Raw genomic sequence first — 24790 nt, forward strand, 5'->3', positions numbered from 1 at the left:
GGCACTGTAGCGTTCCCCTTGCATCCGCCAAACCGAGATTTGTATGTTGGACTACCAGATGGTGAAGCATGATTCATCACTCCAGAGAACGCGTTTACACTGCTCCAGAGTCCAATGGCGGCGAGCTTTACACCACTCCAGCCAACGCTTGGCATTGTGTATGCTGATCTTAGGCTAGTGTGCGGCTCTCGGCCACGGAAACCGATTTCATGAAGCTCCAACCAAAAGGTTATTGTGCTGACGTTGCTTCCAGAGGCAGTTTGGAACTCGCTAGTGAGTTTTGCAACCGAGGACAGACGATTTCTGCGCACTCAGCAGTCCAGTTCTGTGAGCTTGTGTGGCCTACCACTTCGCGGGTGAGCCGTTGTTACTCCTAGATGTTTCCACTTCACAATAACAGCACTTACAGTTGACGGAGAGAGAAATTTGACGAACTGACTTGTTATAAAGGTGGCATCCTATCACGGTGACACGTTGAAAGTCACTGAGCTCTTCAGCAAGGCTATTCTACTGCCAATGTTTGTCTATGGAGATTGCATGTTGGTGTGCTCGATTTTATACACCTGTCAGCAATGAGTGTGGCTGAAATAGCCAAATTCACAATTTTGAAGGGGTGTTCACATACTCTTGTGTGTATACAGTGCATTTGGAAAGTATTCAGACCCCTTCTCTTTTACCACATTTTGTTACGTTACAGCCTTAACCTAAAATGGATTAAATTAAATGTTTCCCTCAATCTACACACAATACAACATAATGACCACGGCGAAAACAAGTTGATACATTTTGGCTAATTTATAAAAAACAAAAAACAGATACCTTATTTACATAAGTATTCAGACCCTTTGCTATGAAACTCAAAATTGAGCTCAGGTGCATCCTGTTTCCATTGATCATCCTTGAGATGTTTCAACAACTTGAAGTACACCTGTGGTAAATTCAATTGATTGTACATGATTTGGAAAAGTACACACCTGTCTATATAAGGTCCCACAGTTGACAGTGCATGTCAGAGCAAAAACCAAGCCATGAGGTCGAAGGAATTGTCTGTAGAGCTCAGGATTGTGTCGAGGCACAGATCTGGGGAAGGGTACCAAAACATTTCTGCAGCATTGAAGGTCCCCAAGAACACAGTGGCCTCCATCATTCTTAAATGGAAGAAGTTTGGAACCACCAGGTCTCTTCCTAGAGCTGGCCGCCCGGCCAAACTGAGCAATCGGGGGAGAAAGGCCTTTGTCAGGGAGGTGACCAAGAATCTGATGGTCACTGACAGAGCTCCAGAGTTCCTCTGTGGAGATGGGAGAACCTTCCAGATGGACAACCATCTCTGCAACACTCCACCAATAATGCCTTTATGGTAGAGTGGCCAGACAGAAGCCACTCCTGAGCAAAAGGCACATGACAGCCCGCTTGGAGTTTTTTATTATATTTTATTTTTTCAGCGGCAGGGACTGGGAGACTAGTCAGGATCGAGGGAAAGATGAACGGAACAAAGTACAGAGATCCTTGATGATAACCTGCTCCAGAGCGCATAGGAGCTCAGACTGGGGCGAAGATTCACCTCCCAACAGGACAATGACCCTAAGCACACAGCCAAGATAATGCAGGAGTGGCTTCGGGACAAGTCTTTGAATGTCCTTGAGTGGCCCAGGCAGAGCCCGGACTTGAACCCAATCCAACATCTCTGGAGACCTGAAAATAGCTGTGCAGCAACGCTCCCCATCTAACCTGACAGAGCTTGAGAGGATCTGCAGAGAATGGGAGAAACTCCCCAAATGTGCCAAGCTTGTAGCGTCATTTCTAAAAACTTGTTTCTGCTTTGTCATAATGGGGTATTGTGTGTAGATTGATGAGGGGAAAAAACAATTTAATCAATTTTAGAATAAGGCTGTAATGTAACAAAATGTGTAAAAAGTCATGCATCTGAATACTTTCCCGAATGCACTGTATATGGTGTAGGTCAAATAAACATGCCAAAATAAGGTCCTAGTATCTCTTTGCCAAAAAACGTACTTTGTATGGGGGCATGGAGGGGCGTCGAGGCGAGATGTCAAACACCTGCTATTGCAAATCTGTTTGGGGTCTGATTAGAAGGGGTGGGGGCATGTCATTGGTCAGAGACAAACTGGACCAGACGCAGAACATGATAGATAAGGGGACCACAGCTGTGATGTCATCACCATATGTAAATGAGCTGGTGGCCTTAAAGGAGGCCATTCCAAGCTGTCAGGGGTCTGAACAACCTGGTGCTGTTGGAGATGTGCTGGTGGTTGGAAACCAGAGCAGCGTGTTAAGAGCACCATCAACAGCCTTAAATAACACTTTGTTCTTCAAGAGGAGACTGAGGACAACGCAGACAGGACAGATGTGGAGGTGAGCACTTAAAGGCCCATTCTGTGATATTTACAGACCTTTTTGATCACCTAACCAAGTCACTAAACATCTAATGCTGTCGGTTGTGCTTCATTTGAAGGTGGATAATTAGGGGAGAGAGCTGATGTTTAGAGAAGGTCCTCTATTATGCTGATCTGCAAGTGTTTTTTTTTTTGTTAACCACAAGCAATTGCATCAAAGGAACGCATGTACACGCTATCGATATAATGCAATGTGTGACCTGCACTTGGTTAGTCTTGTAATAGGACTCCTCAAAAAGATTTGGACATCTGACATTTCTGTGGATCAAGCATGCATTTTATGTCTGGGAAAATATAATATAATTCTAGAATATAGCATGCATATTGTATTCATACCCAGGGTGGTTGACTTCTCAATGTTAACACATTAACAACATATCGACTCTAACCTGTTTCTCTACATTGGTTTGTGTGTGTTTAATATGTAATATCCATTCTCTTTTTTCCAACAGGTTTATTCATTTAGGTAAAGTCATCATGGGACATTGTTTGTTGGTCTTGTACCCTGGACAGGATATCATCATATACTGTAAGTTCGTTATGGTGACACTACAGTATAGATGATGTACTATCCAGGGTCTCATTCCCCCTTCTTGCCACTATCAGCACCCACACACACTGTTGATGGTTGGAAGCTAGAGGGTGGCAATCTAACCGTTACCATTACTGAGTTTTAGCAATGGTAAGGGTTCTATTGACGCCTCTCAATGTCATAGCTACATTTGTACACACGCAAACGGACGGACAGACGCTGCTAGCGGTTGGAAGCTAGAGGGTGGCGATCAAACCGTTACCATTACTGAGTTTTAGCAATGGTAAAGGTTCTATTGACACCTCTCAATGTAATAGCTACAGTAGTACACACACAAACGGATGGACAGACGCGGTTGGAAGCTAGAGGGTGGCGATCAAACCGTTACCATTACTGAGTTTTAGCAATGGTAAAGGTTCTATTGCTGCTTCTCAATGTCATCTGGAGTTGCGATAAAGGAAACTAAAAACGGGTGGACTGGACTTTTCTTCCTTGCAACAAGGAGCATTTGTTTACAACAAATTAGTAATACCAAGAACCAGAATTGTGTATAAGAACTGATTTAGATATTTTAATTGTAAGGTGTTTGTTGACTTGTGAAATAAATGTTTTAATTCAAAACCAAATGACTATCAATGTCTGGGTTTACATCTTACTCTAAAGGTGGAATACTGTACCAAGGTTACCACCTTAATGCATTTGCAGGTTACACATAAAATTGTATGAATGTTTAGTTTATGTATAATTTCATATACACAGTGTACAGCTTTTAAAGGCAGTTGGTTTGTCTAATCTGAGATCACGTCTAGTATTCTACACAAGTTAGCAGGGTAAATGTCAGTAATCAATGGAGAGCAGCTGTTCCTGTAAAGAGTAAACATACATCACAGCTCTCTGTCTCTTCATTGAGACACTCCAGCCTTTCCTCTCTTCTCCGCTCTTTGCCCTTCCTTAAGGCCACAGAGGGCACACACTTGTTATTCATCAAGACAGCCTGGATAGAGAAAGAAGCTCAGAGCAAACTCACAGGGAGGGGGAGAACTGAACCTAATCACTATTATCTGACCCATTTTACAAGCAGGTTAGCGCTCCATTTTGCCTTCCATTAAAGAGTTGACAATTCAGTTCTCGGGCTGAGTTTTGCTATGAGAGAGACAAAAGAAAGAGCGATAGAAATGGAGGCTTGAGGGGACTGCAATTCTATGGGCAGCTGAGCAAGAGCGTGCGAGACAGAGATAGGCAGAGGCTGGGTAGAACAACAGGGACATTCAACAGACAGAACATGACTGTGCTACTCCCAGTTCAATTATCAGCAGGCCAGGCTAGCAGAGGTTTACTGCCAAGGGGAAGCTTCTGGAAGCCCATGATAAAGCAGCAACCTTTTCACAGCTCGGCCCAACCCTCACCACACACACTCCACATCAAAATATAGCTGTTTAATTAAGAGGTCAAAATTGAAATTAAAAGAAAATGTTACAGAAGCTCTGAAAGGAAAAACAAATATCTGCAAGTCATCTTTTATTTAAGAAGAATGCTTATGCAAGAACACAGTATGCTGACCCTTGAGAGAAGTGACTGTAGATGAGGCTGGGACCAAGTTCCAGGGGAGAGAGCGCTGTCTCTGTTTCTGATAGCTCTCTCACTAGCTGACTCATGATGAGCCTTTACAAGGTCTCAGCAGCACATTTTAGCTACAGGTCTGTCCAAAGCCTATTCCCCCTCAGGAAACTAAAAAGATTTGGCATGGGTGCTTAGATCCTCAAAGGGTTCTACAGCTGCAACAGAGAGCATCCTGACTGGTTGCATCACTGCCTGGTACGGCAATTGCTCGGCCTCCGACTGCTTGGCACTACAGAGGATAGTGCGTACGGCCCAGTACATCACTGGGGCAAAGCTTCCTGCCATCCAGGACCTCTACACTAGGCGGTGTCAGAGAAAGGCCCTAAAAATTGACAAAGACCCCAGCCACCCCAGTCATAGACTGTTCTCTCTACTAGAGTAATGGCAAGTGGTACCGGAGCACCAAGTCTAGGACAAAAAGGCTTCTCAACAGTTTTTACCCTCAAGCCATAAGACTCCTGAACAGGTAATCAAATGGCTACCCGGACTATTTGCATTGTGTGCCCCCCCAACCCCTCTTTTACTTTACTGCTACTCTCTGTTCATCATATATGCATAGTCACTTTAACCATATCTACATGTACATACTACCTCAATCAGCCCGACTAACTGGTGTCTGTATGTAGCCTCGCTACTGAATATAGCCTCGCTACTGTTATTTCTCACTGTCTTTTTACTGTTGTTTTTATTTCTTTACTTACCTATTGTTCCCTTAATACCTTTTTTGCACTATTGGTTAGAGCCTGTAAGTAAGCATTTCACTGTAAGGTCTACACCTGTTGTATTCGGCGCACGTGGCAAATAAACCTTGATTTGATAGTCAAGAAGTAGAAACCAGTCAGATCATTCCTTGAAAATAGTGAGTCCAACAGTGTTCATTTCCTATTCACAAGGCCAGCATAAAACTGTCCCCCAGATGATCATAATACTCAGTTTATCATAATCCTCGTCAGTTCTTCACCTTCACAGAGAGCCTCAGCTTGACCTCCCTGAGGAACACTGTGCTCAGGTCATCTCCAGCCTCTCTGGCTATCCTGGCAACCATCTGACCAGCCTGGCCAATCACCATTTTCTGTCATCAGGAGAAATGAAGGACAGAGGAAATACAGTATATTAATATGAGCATGCGTTTCAATATGTCAATGTTTTAAGTCCACAAGAGGGCCACAGTTACCACAGCAGATATGAAGAATGTATACTGTAATAATCACTAGGACCTAACAACTAAATATACAGTAAATCAATGATTTTCAACTTTGTCGTCATTCCCTTAGCTGAATAAAAACCTAGAGAGCAGTCTGGTGCAGGGGTCAGGTTTGAATCACTTTGAGCACTGCTGCACCAACGCAGATGTAGGCTCACATTCATCCAGTCTGTCTGCCATTAAAAATGTATGGTTTAAAAAGGAGTGCTCAAATATTTACAAGGTATTACAGGCTAAAGAAGACTCCAGGCATAGTGACTTGAACCTCATGAGTCTGAGGACACAGTTTATCTACACTGTGTAACTATCAGTATGAGAACACATGGCAGAGCAGCTTCATATCTCCAACATTAGGTGGAGATGGGTGTGACGGGACACAGATCAGTTGGCCTAAACTCCATTTCAACTCAGAAAGTAAACTGAAATTCCAATTTTCCTCATTGCTCAGAATTGCCATTTTCAATTTCAATTTACTTCCTGAATTTACTAAATTGAAGTGAAATTGACCCCAACCCTGATAGAGATATCACGTAGAATCAAGCTGTAGACTCACCATGGGGATGTGATTTTAAGGGGGGAGGAAAATAAGTCAAAAAAGAGCCGGTTCAGATTTACTGTCTATCGACACATTGACAGGTCTATGTGAAGGGCCGGACCATAGAGCGTGGAGCCTCGCTCCGTCTACGAGAAAGTTCCCGTAGCTTTTCTCCTCGTCTTCATCTCCTTCCACTGATGGCTTCTCACGTGTTCATTAGTAATGTAGTTAGGTTGGTAGTGGTGCTCCTTGACATGTTTCACAACAGGGGACATATCGAAATCTACATTGAAAATAGTACTGAGAAATGCAGCACACTTACCATGTGACTTTCTTTCTTCACATACAGTTTTACTGCTATATCCAGCTCTCCATTCTCCCTGTCGTGCCACAAGTCAATGGCCTGCAATTGCGAGAAATAAAAAGTTAATATAATTTCAAAGGTAGTACTACCATGAGTATTTCTCTATATGTGCTACAACATCTATATCTGGCACACAGATAGATATTAGGGGCTAAAGAGTCAGTAATCATTGTGATTGGACACTGGACCTACAATACATCTCAAGCTGGGATGGGAGATAGTGCTTCACAGTTAAAATGGTTGACACATGCACACGCACAATATCTGCATATGGCTATATGAGTGCAGTGAATTGTCTGGCTCTGCAGTCTGTGTGTGTCTGTAATGACGAGTCACCTGCGTCATTGTGTAAGGGACTTCTTTGGGCAGATATTCCAAAAGCTTCTCTCTGACAGTGTTGGTGCAGATCTCCTCAGGAGTCTGATCCGTCAGGACATCACTGTGGTATTGCCAAGACCCAGGCTTTGCCCCCACTACTAGGTATCTCTGTAGAGCAGACAGACAGATGTCAACAGCAATTGTTAATGGTTAGTTAAGTGTTATACATCAACATATCTAGAATTGATGTCCATGGCTTTCAAATAACTCAAATAATTCTACAATAAATGTACTTGTCAACTTAGTATTAGATACATTGTTTCATAAGTCCCTATATCACCATTTGCTAACATTACCTTCAGTGTCTCCACATCCTCTCCATCCACAGCAGAGACCATGAAGACATCCTTGAAGTGAGCCCAGCCCTGTTGGGTCTTCAGAGCCCTAAGCTGCTCCTTACTCAGCCCTGACAAGGCCTCACTGCCCTCACCATCAGCCACATCACCACCCGGCTTTTCCTCATCTCCAGACCCTGATGTCCTAGCCTCCCTGTCTGTCCTCCTCTCAGCCCAGGGGGGCTTGATCACCCTGCGGACCTGCAGCTTCCGGCCATTCACCACTCCACATGTCAGATCTGCTGTGATCTCCAACAACCTGCTCTTGCTCTTCAGCAGGTCAACCTGTACCATACACATTACACGGTTCATGTGCCAATTCATGTAGTAGACAGTTCCTAATTTATTACATCATAATAATGCATAATATCATATGACAACCATGATCTCACCTCAGTACATATGATAAGTTATTATTGACAAGGCCATGGAGAGGATGAGGTTTGCATGCATGTGATAAATAAGTTGTACCTTATTGAGAACTAGGACTGCTGGGACATCTGGGTGTTGGGTCAGGCATTTCAGAACCTCAAAGTCTAGCTTGTTGCAGGCCCACTTGTCTGACACATCTACCATTACCACCACTGAAGCAATAACAACAAGAAGAGGACATTAACATGATGGCATAGGCCAGTGACACGCATAATCCTATATATACATGCCAGATCCACTTGTGTCAATGCAGTGCATCGACATTTGCCCACAAAATTATTTATTTAAAAGGAATTGTGAAAATGTATGGGACCACATACATTTTGGGGACCACATACTTGGGGACCACATACTAGACTGTCTGAAAAGCAATGGGCGAGTTATGGCCGATCATCTGAGTGCCCGAAAAGTTGCAAAAAAGTGAAGAGTCATGCAGTACCAAGACCAGCTTCCTTGACTGTATTCCAAGGATCCTCGAGGAGAGACTTCTCCAGCTGGTGCCTGTGGAGAAGATAAATAGCACCGTTGGAAATTCACCTATTTCGTTTTATCACTATAATACCACAGTAATGAAACCTGTGTAACAAATCACCTCTTGACTTTTGTGGGTGTAGTGAGTCCAGGAGTGTCCAGTAAAATCTAGAGAGAGAATGTATAAGTACGCATGTACAAGTTTGGTTATCTAATACGTCTAAAGTTTGTATATTGAACAGATACTGTACATAATGTAAGACTGCCCTGAAAAACAAACAAACACTTGCCAAATTGCTGCTATGCTAAATGCATGGTCTGTGAGCTGATTCTCACTTACAATTTGTGTGTCGTCTTCTGTGAGAACGCCAAGGGCACGGGCCCGTGTGGTGTGCACTTTCTTGGAAACAGCAAACACCTATGATCATGTTCAGAGAAACTGGTGTTCATGAAAATACACTCCAGACTGACTTATGATGTGTATGTGTACAACTTAAAGTGAAGAAACTGCCCAGTACAATAAGGTTAAGTACCTTTCTGCCAAGCAGTTGGTTGGACAGTGTGGACTTCCCAGCATTTGGGGCACCAATGATGGCCACTCTTAAAACCTTTGAGTTCTCTGGTTGATCTGGATCCTTCACCAGCAATGATAATTGTTCAGCTGAAACGAGAGTTTAGGGGTTGACTTACCTGATGTATGAGTAAAATATGAAATACATAATACAGATCAACAGAATACAAGGGCATATATATATATATATATATATATATATATATATATATATATAATATTCTTAGACATTCATTCATTCAGTGCGCAGCATTTGGATAAGGCGAAACTGTACTGCGATGCCCTAAACCCGGAGGTAACCAACTCTTTTATTTTCAGAGGCAGCAGTTGTGATTACCGCTGTCGGGCAGAACTGAGGCTGGATGGTGATAATGAGTGTCATCTGTCTCCGCTTTGCCTTTCGCCAGTCTGCTCAAAAACGCATCCGATGTAATAAAACAGGCAGGAGTGAAGCGAAAACCGTGTCCATTATTGGTCCCTGGAGGACGGGCAGCCCATCCTAAACCAAAGCAACAGAGACATCGAGATTATCACCATTACTGCGTAGATTTGCCAGGTAATTTATACAACTGTTATGCCTAACGTTAGTTTACAATGACGCACGAATCTGACTTTTTTTTCAAACTAATTATAGCTAAATTACATGTATGTAACCTGACATCAATAGTTATTACATTTTGAGGAAATTGGTCTAACGTTGGCTGACTTTATCTGATCAGCTAGCCAGCTGATAATACGGTATGGCTGTCATGCCCGACAAGAAAATATAATAAGACTTTTGTTTCGGACAAAATTAAGTATATATCTGGGTAGGGGAAAGGCTATTACATTTGCATGATCGTTTAATAATTTGAGATATTAAATCTAGTTTAGCAGATAAGGTAGATGACTGACCCGTTCGGAGAAACGGTGACGCATTTGCCAGTGGCGCAGACACGTTAGCAACTCTCCGAACACGTAAAGATTTCCCGAAAGTCGAGATACTCACACGGAAAGCCATTTATGATATAAACTTATCTGGCCGAGCTATCGCTGAAATTCCAACATACTTCGGTGACTATACGAAACGCAAGGTTACTTCATGGCAGCATGATCTCTTACGTTCATATTGAACTAGGGGCGCAGCCATGATGGACAAACCAAAGAGTGGTTTTGTCTTGGAAGAGTGTCCGCTTGGTGATTGTGGCGAGCATTGGCTTTACTGCCCCCTAGCGAACAAGAGGAAGAAACGCCAGTGATCTTTCTTACTTGGCTTCTGACGACATCTGTCAAATGCTCTCAACCCCAATCGAAACTGGTTAAAGCAATTTTGGAACACAATATGGAAAACCACATAACATAGAGAAGGAGCATATTACATCCATGATAAATAAATAATCTTCTGAGCCATTGCTATTGGCCATAATAGCAATCTCTCTGCAAATGATCTCTGGCAAAATAATACTCAACTGAAAGTAAATTAACTTGAACTTTTAATGATAATATAGGCCTATGGATCATCAAACTGATAAAAATGGCTTGATAATATACATGAAAAATATAGCAACAGACAAGTCTGCCATTACAGATTGTCAGTCCAAGTGGGCTATGTGTGTACACCTTCCAGCTGACTTGTTTACCCCTGGGGGTGCCCACATGCACCACAGTTTGGAAAAACACTGTAGTCGAAACACCCTGGGCTTTAGGATTTAAAGCAATGCGTTATCATGAGGAATATGCAGCAAAGATGCCAAAATGGCCTTGCTTACTAATTTCAAGTTTTTAATGTCACATGCATTAGTACAGTGAAATTCCTTTCTTGCAAACTCAATTTACCACAAGAAATTTACAAAAAGGGGATTTGATCATCCAAAAGTCTGCACTAAGGTTAATTTGAGAATAGGGGAGTGTATTTGTAGTTGATAGATTGATTTGTTCTATTTTATTATGTTGTTTTCATTCTCATCGCAACTAAAGCAAGAGAGAGCAGATGTTTCTCCATAGTCCTTTAAACATGCCGGCTGCTTGTTAGTCCTCCAGGACCCACTCAAGGCAGAACAAACACCTCCACTGGGAAGAATGATGAAGGATATCAGATAGCTCACAATCTGTCATAATTTAACTGAAAGCTCTGCCGAAAAAGAGGGAGCAGCAAAAATAGAGCCTTTAGCAGACACTCACTGTAGAATAGACTTTTAATGGAACTAGAAACTAAAGGATATTTGAGGATCAGTATGTTTGAACTGAGCTCTCTCTCTCTCTCTCTCTCTCTCACTTTCAAACACGCACACACGCATGCATTCACGCACAGCCACACATTCATTCAAGGCCATTGCTCCCTCAGGGCTTTCCTCACATGGCCATCAGAGTTCTTTCTATGACTGCATTAACTTTGGCCTTCAAAAAGGGAAAGGGCTCTCTCCAAAAATAACAAAATGAATGTGCCTGCAAACCATTTACACAAAGGGAAAGGGCTCCCTCCAAAAATAACAAAATGACTGTGCCTGCAAACAATTGAATTATCAATTGTAGAGCCCATGTTGCCATTTAAAGTGCACTTGGAATAATGTCATAGAAGATCAAATCAAATCAAATGTTATTTGTCACATACACATGTTTAGCAGATGTTATTGCGTGTGTCGCAAAATGCTTGTGTTTCTAGCTCTAACAGTGAAGTAATATTTAACAGTAATATCTAACAATTTCACAACAATACACACAAATCGAAAGTAAAGGAATGGAATTAAGAATATATAAATATTGGGCGAGCAATGTCAAAGCGGCATAGACTTAGATACAGTAGAATAGGATAGAATACAGTATATAAATATGAGATGAGTAATGCAAAATATGTAAACATTATTAAAGTGACTAGTGTTCCATTATTAAAGTGGCCAGTGATTCTAAGTCTATGTATATAGGGCATTAACCTCTAATGTGCTAGTGATGGCTATTTAACATATTTTAACAGTCTGATGGCCTTGAGATAGAAGCTGTTTTCAGCCTCTCAGTCCCAGCTTTGATGCACCTGTACTGACCTCGCCTTCTGGATGATAGCGGGGTGAACAAGCAGTGGCTTGGGTGGTTATTGTCCTTGATGATCTATTTTCTGTTCTGGTTCATTTTCCAATTCATTCAAATTCTCTATCTTGCGTCTGTGATGTTTGATAGCAGTAATGTTTCTTAATTGTCATTGACAATGGAGCCTTGAACCTTCCCCAAAACATACAGGGAATTCCATTCCTCCTGCTCCTCTATGTTGACTCCAGGCGGAAAGTAACTTATGTCACATCAAATTTACCCAGAATCTCCTATAGCAGTCAGACTAGCATTAGATGTGCAGTAACAGGCAGGTGCTAGAGTGATGCTGTCAACCTTGCTGCTGGTGAGGAATAACAAAGTTGATGATATAATAAGCTTGCGACATGAGCATGTCAAGAGGGAGCTGTAGGAGAAGGCAGGCAGGAGCTGCCAATGCAACCGCGCATTCACCAATCCATTACAGATGATTGCAGTCAGTAACACAATACAGCAGCTGCAACTGCCACATCCTCTATAAGGCCTTCATCAAAGTACTTTTTAAGTAATAATTTAGCCCCCACCACCACTGAAAAAACACCCACCAGGTCACATACTGCAGATGCACAGATTGTTTTTAATTTTTTTTTATTTAACCTATATTTAACTAGTCAAGTCAGTTAAGAACAAATTCTTATTTACAATGACGGCCTAAAGAAAAAAAGTAATAGTCAATCTAGACTTGCAATCAATAGGACTTGTCTGTGAGGTGGATCGATAATGCCTTCCTTTCAAAAATCATCAATCATGTCGGCTGTGAATTTAAAAAGCGTAATTAGGTACAGCATTCTTAAACATCCTGTATTGACATTCTTCTGGGGCAGGAGAAAAGACACCATTCTGCATCATTAACTTTACTATGGCCTGATGGTGCCCACTGCTGTGCTGCTACTTCCCCATCCCCAGCTGACGCCACTGTGATTGGGCTTTCAGACAGAGCTCTCCCCCCTGGGCCCTTCTCACTTGATGGTGGTGGTGTGTGGATGTAGTAATGCTTGCAGGCTAGGCAGGATTTGGCTTGAGGCATTGTAATAGTCTGGTCTGGAAGATAACCAAGGCATTTCCATGTCTCATAGAATCTATATGGATCCTAAATAGACACATACAATCAGTTATATCATATACTTGCTAATTATAATAATTTATTGTAAAGTAGTATTGCCGATTCAAATCACCATTCAATATTTTTTAAATGTTGCCTATATAACTTGTTTTGTTGTTGTCTTTCCCCCAGCAGAAAGATATTAATTCCTATATCACAAATGTATCATTACCTGCCTCTCAACAGACATGATGGCAGACATGATGGTATATACTATACAATGGAATGATACATTCTCTCAATGTATGACTGCCATTTTCTCCAAGCCTCAAAATGGTATCAATAATGGGGGAGCAGCGGGCAGGTGGGTGGATGTAAAGGGGTCATTTATTTCATTTGTTACAGATATACAGTACCAGTCAAAAGTTTGGACACACCTACTCATTCAAGGGTTTTTCTTTATTTTTACTATTTTCTACATTGTAGAATAATAGTGAAGACATCAAAACTATGAAATAACACATATGGAATCATGTAGTAACCAAAAATGTGTGAAACAAATCAAAATATATTTTAGATTTTAGATTCTTCAAAGTAGCCACCCTTTGCCTTGATGACTTATTTGCACACTCTTGGCATTCTCTCAACCAGCTTCATGAGGAATGATTTGCCAACAGTCTTGAATGAGTTCCCACATATGCTGAGCACTTGTTGGCTGCTTTTCCTTCACTCTGCGGTCCAACTCATCCCAAACCATCTCAATTTGTTTGAAGTCAGGGGATTGTGTAGGCCAGGTCATGTGATGCAGCACCATCACTCTCCTTCTTGGTCAAATAGCCCTTACATAGCCTGGAGGTGTGTTGGGTCATTGTCCTGTTGAAAAACAAATGATAATCCCACTAAGCGCAAACCAGATGGGATGGCGTATCGCTGCAGAATGCTGTGGTAGCCATGCTGGTTAAGTGTGCCTTGAATTCTAAATAAGTCACAGACAGTTTCACCAGCAAAGCACCCCCACACCATCACACCTCCTCCTCCATTCTTCACGGTGGGAACCACACATGCGGAGATCACCCATTCACCTACTCTGTGTCTCACGAAGACATAACGGTTGGAATCAAAAATTGCAAATTTGGACTCATCAGACCAAAGAACAGGCTTCCACCGGTCTAATGTCCATTGCTCAAGTTTCTTGGCCCATGCAAGTCTCTTCTTATTATTGGTGTCCTTTAGTAGTGGTTTCTTTGCAGCAATTTGACCATGGAGGCCTGATTCACGCTGTCTCCTCTGAGCAGTTGATGTTGAGATGTGTCTGTTACTTGAACTCTGTGAATCATTTATTTGGGCTGCAATCTGAGGTGCAGTTGACTCTAATGAACTTATCCACTGCAGCAGAGGTAACTCTGGGTCTTCCTTTCCTGTGGCGGTCCTCATGAGAGCCAGTTTCATCATAGCTCTTGATGGTTTTTGCGACTGCACTTGAAGAAACGTTCAAAGTTCTTGAGATGTTCCATATTGACTGACCTTCATGTCTTAAAGTAATGATGGACTGTCGTTTCTCTTTGCTTATTTGAGCTGTTCTTGCCATAATTTGGACTTCGTTTTTTATCAATTAGGGATTTCTTCTGTGTACCACCACTACCTTGTCACAACACAACTGATTGGCTCAAATGCATTAAGAAGGAATGAAATTCGACAAATTAACTTTTAACAAGACACACCTGTTAATTGCAATGCATTCCAGGTAACTACCTCATGAAGCTGGTTGAGAGAATGCCAAGTGTGCAAAGCTGTCATCAAGGCTGTAACTACTACCAATTGGATACCCCGAAATTGGGGAGAAAAAAGGGGGTAAAAAAAAAGGGTGGCTACTTTGAAGAATCTCAAGTATAAAATAAGTGTAATACTTTTTTGGTTACTACATGATTCCATATGTGTTATTTCATAGTTTTGATGTCTTCACTATTACTCTACAATGTAGAAAATAGTAAAAATAAAGACAAATCTTGAATGAGTAGGTGTCCAAACTTTTGACTGGTAGTGTATGTCTTTGATTAGAGAATTCAGACTGCACAATTTAATTCTTCATCAAATCACAAACCAAGGTGGGTGAAAGACTTGAACACTGGATTCTGTGTACATACAAACTATTTGGATTACTGTAATAAGCAATGAATTGTAATCTAGTCTTGCAAATGTAGTAATATTAAATGATTTGGATTATGAAACTTTTGCTCAGTCAAATATTGTGTAGGCCTATTTACCAAGATGTTATGCATTGAATATTGCCATCAATATGATCATGTTCCACACCATTGTTGTTGTCACAATAATGAAGGATATTAATAGTTGACCTTATAAAATGTTCTGGAAATGTTAAGTAGAGCATTGCATTTCATAATTACAAGCATACGTTTATTAAATAGATTATGACATTTCTCCCATTCTTTTCTTGGGACTTGTTTCAGGTAGAAGGTGTCCCTAATCACAGTTCTAGAACCAGCTAAGCCTAACCCTGTCAAAACCTTAATCCATTATTTGGAAAATAAACCTAACTGATCTTAGATCAGTCCCTGGGAAGAACTTCCAGCTAGAAAGACTGACTTGGCTGAGAAGGGTGTAATTGCAGATCGCAATTAGGGGCGTTTTCTGATATAGGCGTTTCTTCATATTAAGTTACACCCATTGATGCTCGCCATTAGTCAGTTGCCGTTTTTTTCGCGGGGACAACAGTTTTTGACAACTGTGGCATTGTAGCCAATAATGTGTATAAACCCTGGATGATTGACAGGAGGCATTGTATTGAAGCCACCGCATAGCCATCTTGGTACTCTTCCTCAATTGTAAAAAATATTTTGGAAGCTATAGAAATGCATTTATTAATGTCTACGTTCGGTTTTTTTACACGTATATTCTGTTACAGACATCTTAATGCATACTTTGAAATTATATTATGTGAGCTTATATAATTATATGCACATTGTATGCACATTAGTATGCTCACATTTTTTTTCTCATAGTATTTTTTTTAGAGAGTACTAATGTTTCTGTCCCCACTACAAAAAAGGACTTAAATACATGTAATGTTTTCCTTTAAACATTTAATTGAAATACTGTAGAATTACATTCATTCCTATGGAGGACTGCTCCTACTAAGGAGCTCCTACTCCTACTAATATGGCCGACCGGGGGGGGCTTAAAAGTTCTCAATGGCCAATACATAGCATCAGCAATCCAGTGTTTTATATATGTCATCGATTGTAGCTAAACAGAACCAAAGAGGAACAGGAAAAGAAAGGCCCAACTCGGCAGAAAATCTTCTTCGTTGTTTCGTCCACCAAGCAAGGAGAGTGTCGAAATTTGGTCAACAACAAAAATGTATGGCTTATTTGCAACGTGAGATTTATTTAATCTAATATAAGTTTCATAATGCTTAAATTGTTACGAGTGTACTGATATAAGTAGGACACGTGACATCGCAGCAATTTTAAAATATATATATTTTACCTTTGTTTAGCCAGGCAAGTCAGTCACACACATGTGTTCAGCAGATGTTATTGCGGGGTGTAGCGAAATACTTGTGGTTCTAGTTCTGACAGTGCAACAATATCTAACAATTTCACAACATATACCCAATACACACAAATCTAAGTAAAGGAATGGAATTAAGAATATATGAATATATAGACGAGCAATGTCAGAGCGGCATAGGCTAAAATACAGTAGACAATACAGGCGATTAACGTCAACAACCCTCATCAAATATTTAAAAAAGGATTACAATAATGAGATGTATCCACCAATCCAAAGAAAAGATAGGAGGGAGTTAGACGACTTTGTGGACAACGACTCACATTGTTAGGGCGGAGAGACATGTATCTTGTCAGTATATCCATAATCTTTGGCCTAACCTTGATCATTTTCCTAAACTTAACATCAGTCTCCTAATCTGCCATGGCTAATTCACCTAACCTGTTACGTTAATTATCCTAACCTGGCACCTTAGTTATCCTAACCTGCTAGCTCTGTAAACAAATTACCTGTCGAGAAACCGTCAGTCTCATAACACCGGAACTGACCAATGGCAGGTATCAATGGGCGTTTCCTGATATCAGTGAATACTCATATCAAGAAACGCCCCGAATTGTGGTCCGTAATTACACTATATTGACTTGGCTGGGTGCTGAGAAATTTGCGCATGCGCCGGAAGTTGCTGCCGCAGACAGCAGCAGTACAACAGCAAAAAATCTGTTTTTGAATTTGTAAACCATGATGATTTTTTAAGCAGTGCCTTTCGAGGAGGTACATGGAGAGTAAGTATTTCTATCAAATATGAGATTTCATTCATCATTGGAAGGTAATTACTTGTCATAAGTGTGTGCAAAGCCGAGACGGCAACAAAGGAGTCATTCTAACGTTAGCTATCAATCCGCTAGCTCTGTGTTTCATTAGTTAACGTTAGCTATCTGCGAGTTAGCATGCTAACTGCTGGCTATTGATATTGCACTAGCAACACATTTGATTAAAAGCCTCTCCTTTGTTCAAATAACTCTGAATTCAAGCTTTTGTCATAACGAGAGACTTCAGTTTTCACTATTGAATGTGTCAACTAGCCAGCATTATGTCAGCTAACTAATGTTGATGATATGTCAATCATAATTGAATGGACTGTAAGATGGCTATACAATGAGGCTGAACTGTTACCTTTACATTATATTCTAACTAAATGAATTATGCATTATCTTACGTTACCTAACCATTTTGTGGTACATGTGCCATCTAACTATCTACCGTAATCAATTGGTTAACTAGAATATCAGGAATGTCTTTACTTTGCCTTTCTTTATTGTGCCACAAGCTAATTGCTTTCAATTAGACTCAGGTTGATTTTCATTTCGCTGATTAACGAGTCAACTATGTAGTTTACAAGCCTGCCACCTCCTTCAAATATTCTCATCTCGGCGAGGGGCGAATAGCGGCTGTGTTGTTCTATTGTGGGGGATGGATATTGAATTGATTGCCAGCTTTCTACATTTGGACAACCTGCCGCTGGTGGGTGGTCCAGATCGAATTTGTTGTGCGTATAGTAGGCAGTGTGGTGCCCCATTGCTGTGCTCCTTTGATCAGACTTTGAATCATCCAGTAGCCATCCAAGAGATAAATTAGTAACCCTTTTATGTGGGGTCTGTCTCTGTGGGGTGGAGGCTGAGCGAGAGACCGGAGAAGCACCTGACTTAGCTAATAACAGTGGCCTTTGAAACAAGACAGGGGGCGGGTATGCGTCAATGCCACCATATCGTGATTGATCTGACAGTCAACATGCGGTTTGAACGTGATGTCAGCAAGTGTTAGCATTTTGTATGGCTTCTTTTCCGATGTTCTATAATGGCTACTATCTTTTTCATAGACAGACTCTCAGTATTGTTGCCTTCTTGCTGTTCAGCCTGACTAAAATCTACCTCGACAACCCAGCTTTTAGTTGTCTCTCTTTACACATCAACATATTATTAGTTTGTGCAGGATGAGTCCAAAGTAAACACTGGTGGAGTTCCTTTTGCAAGGCATGGTGCCCTGGGTGGGCGGAGTTTGTACATTTTAGACAGTTCCGTTGGTCCTTAAGTGAAATCTCCACCTCCTCTTGCACAAACCAGTGAGAGGTTTGGTAAGGTAACAAAAGGTTTACATCATGCTCATCCTGCAGCCACACGACCTTGCGCATGGAATCCCTACTCTTTTTACATTGGAGAAAGCTATTTGATTGGTAAACATGCTGGAAGTCTTCCTGATTTGACGAGATCCAATCAGGATGAACCAAAATGTGACTTCCGGGTTAATGAGGGGAAAAAAGGGTACATATATATGGGCAGAGTTGAGGGCGAGAAAGGGGGATGTTTCAGCCTGTGTGCCTCGACAGATCTGGTTTAGGTGGCTCCTCATTACAAAGTGTGGATTTTATTCTGCTGCAATTCTGGAAATCTATTACGATGCATTTTTAGCAGATGGAATCTTTGCTGTATTTGTGCGGATTCATCAAATACCACCCATGATCAATTGGAGCCTGGAGTAACGTTACGTTTTTGTCAAATGGTCAGTTTTATTCTGTTACTGCTCAGCTACTTGTGCTGTCAAAATAACATCTCAGTTTTGCACTGTCTTGTGTGATGGGATGTAGGCCAATTGCTGTTGCATCATTATTCTGATTAACGGTTGTCTTTTATTCATTGTTGCAGAACCACTGCAGTTTATAATAGTGTAATACATCTGTGATTTAATATCAGTGGTGATGACATGGGGTGTGATTTTTTTGTCACTAATGTACAGTTGCTGATCACAAATTAAAATGTCAGTGTCCTCCAAGAGGTTGTATAATGTAGCATTGTTATGTCCTGTCCTTACTCGTGGAGTCTGGCACTTCTTTAAAGTGCATTTCCTTTGCCGACTGCCAGAGTGGTTATTTAATTTACAACAGAGAAGATCTAATCGTTCTGCTCTCTGATATCTTCTGCTTACTCTGTCAAAAATGAGAGCTTGACATTAGTTTGCCCGAGAGTGCTGTTTTACATCGTTGTGCAGTTGCCCTACATTTTCCAAAGGGTGAATAATTACATTTCAGACCCTTGTTTCCTGTGAAACGCAGGCTCCTTGACTCAGTGAAATTATCGAGTATTGTAAGGAATAATTTTGTTGTCTGGGTGCTACGTTTCCATCACAATGAAGAGCCATTAAAGTGATTTAACATTCTTCAATGAATCCCAGACAGTTTTGTCTTGATGCTCAAGAGTCAAGACTATTACATTCGTGATGCAGTACTACTCTATTTGTTCTCATTTCAAGTTTAGAATTATGACGGCTCAATGGTTGGACTAGGACATGCATAGAATGGAAATGCTGTCTAAATTTGCTTTAATGTATTAAAACATCTTGATGAGAAAATGAAATTATTATTATCCCCTCTCATACACATTATCATATTATTGAGCATATTATTCATCATGTTATTATCTTTACAGGCTCTGCTCTTTCAAATAGCATTGCTTTGTAACAATGCATTCATTATGAAGAGAGGGTGGCTAGATAAATGGGCTCTCATTTAGAAAATGCATTGTTCTCAAGTGCAAAGCACCACAATGCTTGGTGACCTATGCATGTGCTAATTAGCCAATGCAAGAAGACACCATACTGGCTTTATAAGTGTTTTCTAATGTTCATGTTTAATTGACCTGCAAGTGCAACATGACTTTAGCTGAGAGCAAATAAAGAGGAAAGCATGTTTGTTAATGTTTTTTTTCATTAATCCACTTCAGCCTGGCGGAGCAATATAGTGGATATTAATCAGTGTGTAGAGTAGTTTAAATAAGAGGGCAGAAATGGTTAGCTAAAATCTCAAACCATGTAGCCTAAACTTTTCTTAATGAATTTGACTGACACATTCCCATATAAAGTTTACATGGTTTTAGTGTCAAATAAGTTTTAAGGAAACTTGAAAGCAATTGGTGAGATATTTGACAATGAGGCTAATTTAGAAAATGAGAAACTTCAAGCATCCAATGGGATTCATTCACCATGATACTTAGCTCTAGATCAGGGGTGGCAACTTTAGTGGGGGCCACAGAAAAATCTGAACTCGTCATGAGAGGCCGCAGTTGCTCACGGCTCTGCTTACCCCCCCCCCAAAAAATACTTTTAGTGGCCCCCCTCTTGACAGCGGAGAAAAAACAAAAGTTTGTTCATTTCATGCAATTCTACACTTTGCCATGGAGTGTAAAGGAAATGTTGCAGTTTTAAAGCAAGTTTGCTTCAATTCTTCACATTTTGCCATGGTGAAGAGAAGATTTACCAATTTCATAACTCATTTCATGCAATTCTACTCATTTTGCCATGGGGCGGAGAGAAATATTTGCAGTTTTTAATATGATAGCTGATTGAGACTGACCAAATTTTTTTGGGGGGGCCCCCCCGCCTGGTAATTCGACCACGATAACAATTTTAGATAGCTGGCTGCTTAACTAATTTCGCAATCTGAAAACAAAATCCGTATATGGGCTAATTGACTATCAGTGACTGACAACAAGAGAGACTGTGATGTACAACCAAATTTCGAAATTGCTCCTCATGAATGTATTCTTTCATGTCATACTCTTTCAACGGTAAATTGAGACCCGGGGGGGCGGGGGATTAATCTGAGGGCCTTAAAATGGGGGTCATGCGGGCCGCCAGTTGCACATCCCTGCTCTAGATCTGACCTAATATTCAGCTGTTGCTAATGTATTTAATAATAGGTAATTGTAAGTGAAGATGATTGTTGCCTTCACAGAGTGTGACTCAGGTACACCACATCAGTGGACATTTTATGCTTCAAAATATTCTGTACTGAGGTCAAAATGTAGGCTAGGCCTATAGAATCTCCATACATACTCATTTTAAGCAGTGGCAATGGAACACCGGATTACATCAAAGCCATGCTTAATTTTGCTGAGACCTCCAAGTTCTAGGCTATGAATAACAGATCACAGACAGAACTTGAGTCACTTTTCTGATGTTTCAGCTGATTAAGATGCATTGATTAGTGGCAATTAGCATTCAGCACCCGCCAGTTTACTGTGAAATACAGTATAAAAAAAACAGACTTTTATGTTGCAAGAATTTTCTGTGTGGAATGAGCCACTTGGCTGCTTATCATTTTGTTTTATTTTAAGCCAGTCATTTAATGTTGTGTTTTAGAGGCAAATGAACATTTTCTCCAAAACAATGTACTCTACCTACACAATCACATTTTATCATCCTTTCCAAATTCTAGAAGAGGTTATGAATGTTAAATCACTTGCAGGTGTCTGTTTGGGTTTTGTGCGCATAAGATATTTTCTGTTTGCATAGCAGATGGCCTCAGGTGACTTGGCTTGTCTTACATGACTAACATTTTTGGAATATCATCCATTTGCACAGCGAGGCTACAGGCCACCCTCTTTTCCTGTACAGGAAGGTATTACGAATCTGATCTCTGAGGTGGCTACTAGCTACTGTCATTATTAATAACCCACCTCTGTTGAGCTCAGATCTCCAGCACAGCTGTCAAACCACTGTACCCCACATTCACCACACTTGAGTCCCTGTGCTTTTGGAGAGAGACTAGCTGTCAAGCCACACTGTTTTCTCATCCCTACCAGACTGGGTTCTTAAAAGGGGGTAGGTCAGGGTTTCTTAAACCTTTTCAGCCTGGTACCCAAATTAGAAATTCTATGTTTTCCTGGTACCCAAGCACATGAAAACATGCTCCCTTTTGGGGGTCAACCTCACAGGCAAAGCATTTTAGTGGCCCTCCCTCTTGACGGCGGAAAAATAAATTGAAGTTAAATGGATACTTAGGGAAATTGTGCAAGGAGGACGTTTATCTACTTCCCCAGAGTCATATGAACTCATGGATACCATTTGTGTCTTTGTGTCCAGTATGAAGGAAGTTCGACTTACAATGCATTCGGAAAGTATTAAGACCACTTGTCTTTTTCCATAAAAAAAATAAATAAAAAAATCATATTTTTTTGTCTTACTATACAGCCTTATTCTAAAATGGTTTAATAGTTGTTTTCTCTCATCAGTCTACACACAATAACCCATAATGACAAAGCAAAACTGGAAATATGACATTTACATAAGTATTCAGACCCTTTACTCAGTACTTTAAGCACCCTTGGCAGTGATTACAGCCTCAAGTCTTCTTGGGTATAGCGGTACAAGCTTGGCACACCTGTATTTGGAGAGTTTCTCCCATTCTTCTCTGCAGATCCTTTCAAGCTCTGTTAGGTTGGATGCGGAGCGTCGCATAACAACTATTTTCAGGTCTCTCCAGAGATGTTGGATCGGGTTCAAGTCCGGGCTCTGGCTGGACTACTTAAGGACATTGAGACTTGTCCCAAAGCCACTCTTGCATTGTCTTGGCTGTGTGCTTAGGTTCACTGCTAGGTAAAGCCCTGCCTTATCTCAGCTCACTGGTCACCATAGCAGCACCCACCCGTAGCACGCGCTCCAGCAGGTATATCTCACTGGTCACCCCCAAAGCCAATTCTTCCTTTGGCTGCCTTTCCTTCCAGTTCTCTGCTGCCAATGACTGGAACGAACTGCAAAAATCACTGAAGCTGGAGACTCATCTCTTCCTCACTAGCTTTAAGCACCAGCTGTCCGAGCAGATCACTGCACCTGTACACATCTGTAAATAGCCCATCCAACTACCTCATCCCATACTGTATTTATTTATCTTGCTCCTTTGCACCCCAGTATCTCTACTTGCAAATTTTTATATATATATATATATTTCTGCACATCTACCATTCCAGTGTTTAATTGCTATATTGTAATTACTTCGCCACTATGGCCTATTTATTGCCCTACCTCCCTTATTCTACCTCATTTGCACATACTGTATATAGACATTTTCTACTGTATTATTGACTGTATGTCTGTTTATTCCATGTGTAACTCTGTGTCGAACTGCTTTGCTTTATCTTGGCCAGGTCGCAGTTGCAAATGAGAACTTGTTCTCAACTAGGCTACCTGGTTAAATAAAGGTGAAATAAAAAATTGTCCTGTTGGAAGGTGAACCTTCGCCCCAGTCTGAGGTCCTGAGGGCTCTGGAGCAGGTTATCATCAAGGATCTCTCTGTACTTTGTTCCGTTCATCATTCCCTCGATCCTGACTAGTCTCCCAGTCCCTGCCGCTGAAAAACATCTCCACAGCATGATGCTGCCACCATGCTTCACCATAGGGATGGTGCCAGGTTGCCTCCAGATGTGATGCTTGGCATTCAGGCCAAATAGTTCAATCTAAGTTTCATCAGACCAGAGAATCTTGTTTCTCATGGTCTGAGAGTCCTTTATGTGCCTTTTGGCAAACTCCAAGTGGGCTGTCATGTGCCTTTTACTGAGGAGTGGCTTCCGTCTGGCCACTTTACAATCAAGGCCTGATTAGTGGAGTGTTGCAGAGATGGTTGTCCTTCTGGAAGGTTCTCCCATCTCAACAGAGGAACTCTGGAGCTCTGTCAGAGTGGCCATCGGGTTCTTGGTCACTTCCCTGACCACGGTCCTTCTCCCCCGATTGCTCAGTTTGGCCGGGCGGCCAGCTCTAGGAAGAGTCTTGGTGGTTCCAAACTTCTTCCATTTAAGAATGATGGAGGCCACTGTGTTCTAAGACCTTCAATGCTGCAGAAATGTTTTGGTACCCTTCCCAAGATCTGTGCCTTGACACAATCCTCTCTCGGAGCTCTACGGACAATTCGCTCAACCTCATGGCTTGGTTTTTGCTCTGACATGCACTGGCAACTGTGGTACCTTTTTATATAGACAGGTGCGTGCCTTTCCAAATCATGTCAATCAATTGAATTTACCACATGTGGACTCCAAGTTGTAGAAACAACTTGAGGATGATCAATGGAAACAGGATGCACCAGCGCTCAATTTTGAGTATCATAGCAAAGGGTCTGAATACTTATGTAATTAAGGTATTTCTGTTTTTATATACATTTGCAAAAATATCTAAACCTGTTTTTGCTTTGTCATTATCGGGTATTTATTGTGTGTAGATAAACATTTAATCAATTTCAGAGTAAGGTTGGAACGTAACAATGTGGAATAAGTCAAGGGGTCTGAATACTTTCCAAATGCACTGTAGGAACTAGGAGCCAATGCTAACTAGCGTTAGCGCAACTACCTCTAACTTCCCTCATTGCCAAAATCCTGAAGTGTCCTTTTTAATTTCCTGTAATTCTACACATTTTGCCATGGGATGTAGAGAAAATAATGCTCTGAAAGCAAGTTTCTACACATTTTGCGATGGGGCAGAGACAAA

At 41.2% G+C, this 24790-nt stretch overlaps 2 protein-coding genes and 1 long non-coding RNA gene across 10 annotated transcripts in view; 2 read left to right on the plus strand and 1 right to left on the minus strand.

Annotated features, from left to right (window-relative positions):
• The first annotated feature begins 2087 nt into the window (after positions 1-2087).
• On the plus strand, positions 2088-3572 carry LOC106567990 (uncharacterized). The gene is made up of 2 exons (XR_001320214.3): positions 2088-2373; positions 2867-3572. It is a non-coding gene; the product is annotated as an uncharacterized LOC106567990 (long non-coding RNA).
• An 879-nt stretch (positions 3573-4451) lies between these two features.
• eral1 (Era-like 12S mitochondrial rRNA chaperone 1) lies at positions 4452-10000 on the minus strand. Of its 2 annotated transcripts, NM_001140073.1 has the most exons (11): positions 9751-9986; positions 9194-9355; positions 8819-8946; positions 8626-8703; positions 8407-8453; positions 8254-8315; positions 7854-7966; positions 7344-7667; positions 7006-7155; positions 6628-6708; positions 4452-5638 (listed from the first exon to the last, which is right to left on the minus strand). In NM_001140073.1, exons 1-11 carry the CDS (start codon positions 9854-9856, stop codon positions 5516-5518), a joined length of 1374 nt encoding a protein of 457 aa, NP_001133545.1. In that variant the 5' UTR covers positions 9857-9986; the 3' UTR covers positions 4452-5515. The 2 variants fall into 2 exon arrangements, with proteins under 2 accessions (NP_001133545.1, XP_013992893.1); XM_014137418.2 differs by lacking the exon at positions 9194-9355 and having other exon boundaries at positions 9958-10000.
• The window catches only part of LOC106567988 (protein FAM222B-like), an 83243-nt gene continuing 67726 nt past the window's right edge, over positions 9274-24790 (plus strand). For 2 of the 7 annotated variants that reach the window (XM_014137944.3, XM_014137947.3), the window contains exon 1: positions 9274-9412. The gene's annotated coding sequence lies outside the window, so the exon portion shown is untranslated. Of the gene's footprint in view, positions 9413-17123; positions 17269-18568; positions 19043-24790 lie in introns of those variants that run through there. The other 5 variants (XM_014137941.3, XM_014137942.3, XM_014137949.3 and 2 more) reach the window with 4 other exon arrangements.

This window comes from Salmo salar, chromosome 13 (assembly GCF_965601325.2).
Source record: "Salmo salar chromosome 13, fSalSal1, whole genome shotgun sequence".
In the NCBI taxonomy this organism is placed as follows: Eukaryota; Metazoa; Chordata; class Actinopteri; order Salmoniformes; family Salmonidae; genus Salmo; species Salmo salar.

What these genes read in the sequence shown, in the direction of transcription:
- eral1 (NM_001140073.1), bottom strand. Translation starts at nt 9,856, where the DNA reads ATGGCTTTCCGTGTGAGTATCTCGACTTTCGGGAAATCTTTACGTGTT. An exon ending in AGTCAAGGAAGCTGGTCTTG is followed by an intron (nt 7,967 to 8,253) that starts GTACTGCATGAC and finishes TTATTGCTTCAG; the next exon opens with TGGTGGTAATGGTAGATGTG. An exon ending in AGGATGTGGAGACACTGAAG is followed by an intron (nt 7,156 to 7,343) that starts GTAATGTTAGCA and finishes TCTGCTCTACAG; the next exon opens with AGATACCTAGTAGTGGGGGC.